This window comes from Arachis duranensis, chromosome 7 (assembly GCF_000817695.3).
Source record: "Arachis duranensis cultivar V14167 chromosome 7, aradu.V14167.gnm2.J7QH, whole genome shotgun sequence".
NCBI classification, from domain to species: domain Eukaryota; kingdom Viridiplantae; phylum Streptophyta; class Magnoliopsida; order Fabales; family Fabaceae; genus Arachis; species Arachis duranensis.
The window spans coordinates 42,387,893-42,390,423 of NC_029778.3; the positions used below are offsets into that span (position 1 = coordinate 42,387,893).

Consider the following 2,531-nt stretch of genomic DNA (forward strand, 5'->3'; position numbering starts at 1 on the left):
TTTTTGCTCAGGTCCCTCAATTTCAGCCAGAAAATACCTGAAATCACAGAAAAACACACAAACTCCTAGTAAAGTCCAGAAAAGTGAATTTTAACTAAAAACTAATAAAAATATACTAAAAACTAACTAGATCATACTAAAAACAATGCCAAAAAGCGTACAAATTATCCGCTCATCAGGTACGTTCTGTTAGTGGCTAGCTCAAATGACAGTGAAGTAAGCTTTGAACAAATCCGAGTGGTGAAGGAATTTCCTGATGTTTTCCCGGATGACATACCTGAGTTTCCTCCTCAGCGGGAGATAGAATTCAACATTGAACTTGTACCTGGAACCGGACCAATTTCCATAGCACCGTACCGGATGTCACCATTGGAACTTGCAGAGTTGAAGAAGCAGTTGGATGAGCTACTTGGGAAGAAATTTATTCGTCCCAGTGCATCACCTTGGGGAGCTCCGATATTGCTAGTACAGAAGAAGGATGGTGGAATGAGACTTTTCGTAGATTACCGACAGTTAAATAAAGTCACTATCAAGAACAAGTATCCACTTCCACGAATAGATGATTTGATGGATCAGTTAAAAGGTGAAACTGTTTTTTCGAAGATTGATTTGCGACTGGGCTATCACCAGATTCGAGTGAAAGAGTCAGATATACCGAAGACTGCATTTTGAACTCGATATGGTCACTATGAGTATACAGTTATGTCGTTTGGACTAACTAATGCTCCTGCGATTTTCATGGATTACATGAATCGTATTTTCCGTCCGTACCTTGATCAGTTCGTAGTAGTTTTCATAGACGATATTCTCATCTATTCGAAGACAGAAAGAGAGCATGAAGAGCATCTAAGGGCTGTATTGCAGATACTGAGGACTCAAAAGTTATATGCTAAACTATCAAAGTGCCAGTTCTGGACAGAGAAGGTGGCATTTTTGGGACATGTTATATCACAGGGAGGAATTGCGGTGGATCCTTCAAAAATTGAAGCAGTAGTGCAATGGGAACCACCTACGACCGTTACAGAAGTTCGGAGTTTTCTCGGACTTGCTGGATATTACCGAAGGTTCATCAAAGGATTTTCACAGATAGCCTTACCTTTGACTTACCTTACACGAAAGGAAGTTCCGTTTGTTTGGACGGCTGAGTGTGATAGAAGTTTCAAGATGCTTAAGGAGAAGTTAACAACTGCACCTGTATTAGTACTACCCGACCCACAGAAACCTTTTGAAGTATACTGTGATACCTCTCATAAAGGACTTGGATGTGTGCTGATGCAAGACAAAAATGTGGTGGCTTATGCTTTGTATTTCTTGGATGATGATAAAGGAAGAGAAGCTACTTGCGGAATTTGAGGACCTTAAGTTGGCTATGACTGAGACGTCAAATGGAGTCTGTTTGGCGCAGTTGCATATAACACCAGATTTTAACATTAGGATTCAGCAAGCATAAGCACAGGACTCAGAAATGATGACGATGCTGAGACGGATGAAAGTAGAAGAACCAGAAGCTGTAAGACTAGATCGTAGCAGTCTCTGGAGATACAAGAATAGAATTTGTGTGCCTAGCTCTGGAGATTTACGGCAAAGGATTCTTGCAGAAGCTCATCAAAGTAGATTTTCTATGCATCCTGGAGTAACAAAGATGTACCAAGATTTGAAACAAATGTTCTGGTGGCCGGGCTTAAAGAAAGAGGTAGTTGATTATGTCTCAAAATGTTTAACTTGCCAGAAGGTGAAGGTGGAACACCAGAAACTGTCAGGAACCCTGCAACCCTTAGAAATACCACAATGGAAATGGGAGCAGATCACTATGGATTTTGTCACGGGATTGCCAAGGACCTCAACATGACACAATGCCATTTAGGTAATTGTGGATAGGTTGACCTTTTTGGCATTGTTTTTAGGTAGTTTTTAGTAAGTTCAAGCTACTTTTAGGGATGTTTTCATTAGTTTTTATGTTAAATTCACATTTCTGGACTTTACTATGAGTTTGTGTGTTTTTTTGTGATTTCAGGTAATTTCTGGCTAAAATTGAGGGACTTTAGCAAAATTCTGAAAAAGGCTGACAAAAGGACTGCTGATGGTGTTGGAATCTGACGACGTAACTTGGCGTTGAACGCCAAGTACATGCTGCTGTCTGGAGTTAAACGCCAGAAACACGTCATGATCCGGAGTTGAACGCCCAAAACACGTTATAACATGGAGTTCAACTCCAAGAAAAGCCTCAGCTCGTGGATAGATCAAGCTCAGCCAAAACATACACCAAGTGGGCCCTAGAAGTGGATTTATGCATCAATTACTTACTCATGTAAACCCTAGTAGCTAGTTTAGTATAAATAAGACTTTTTACTAGTGTATTAGTCATCTTTTGACCATTGGATCTTTTGACCATTTGGTCTTTTGATCATTCAGGGGGCTAGCCATTCGGCCATGCCTGAACCTTTCACTTATGTATTTTCAACAGTGGAGTTTCTGCACACCATAGATTAAGGGTGTGGAACTCTGCTGTACCTCAAGTTTCAATACAATTA

The 2,531-nt window shown here is 40.3% G+C and overlaps 1 protein-coding gene across 1 annotated transcript; it reads left to right on the forward strand.

The window, feature by feature from the left end:
• The first annotated feature begins 702 nt into the window (after positions 1-702).
• Positions 703-1,353, forward strand: LOC107458531 (uncharacterized mitochondrial protein AtMg00860-like). The gene has a single exon (XM_016076739.1). The coding sequence runs from the start codon at positions 703-705 to the stop codon at positions 1,351-1,353; it is 651 nt and encodes a 216-aa protein (XP_015932225.1).
• The last annotated feature ends 1,178 nt before the right edge of the window (positions 1,354-2,531 follow it).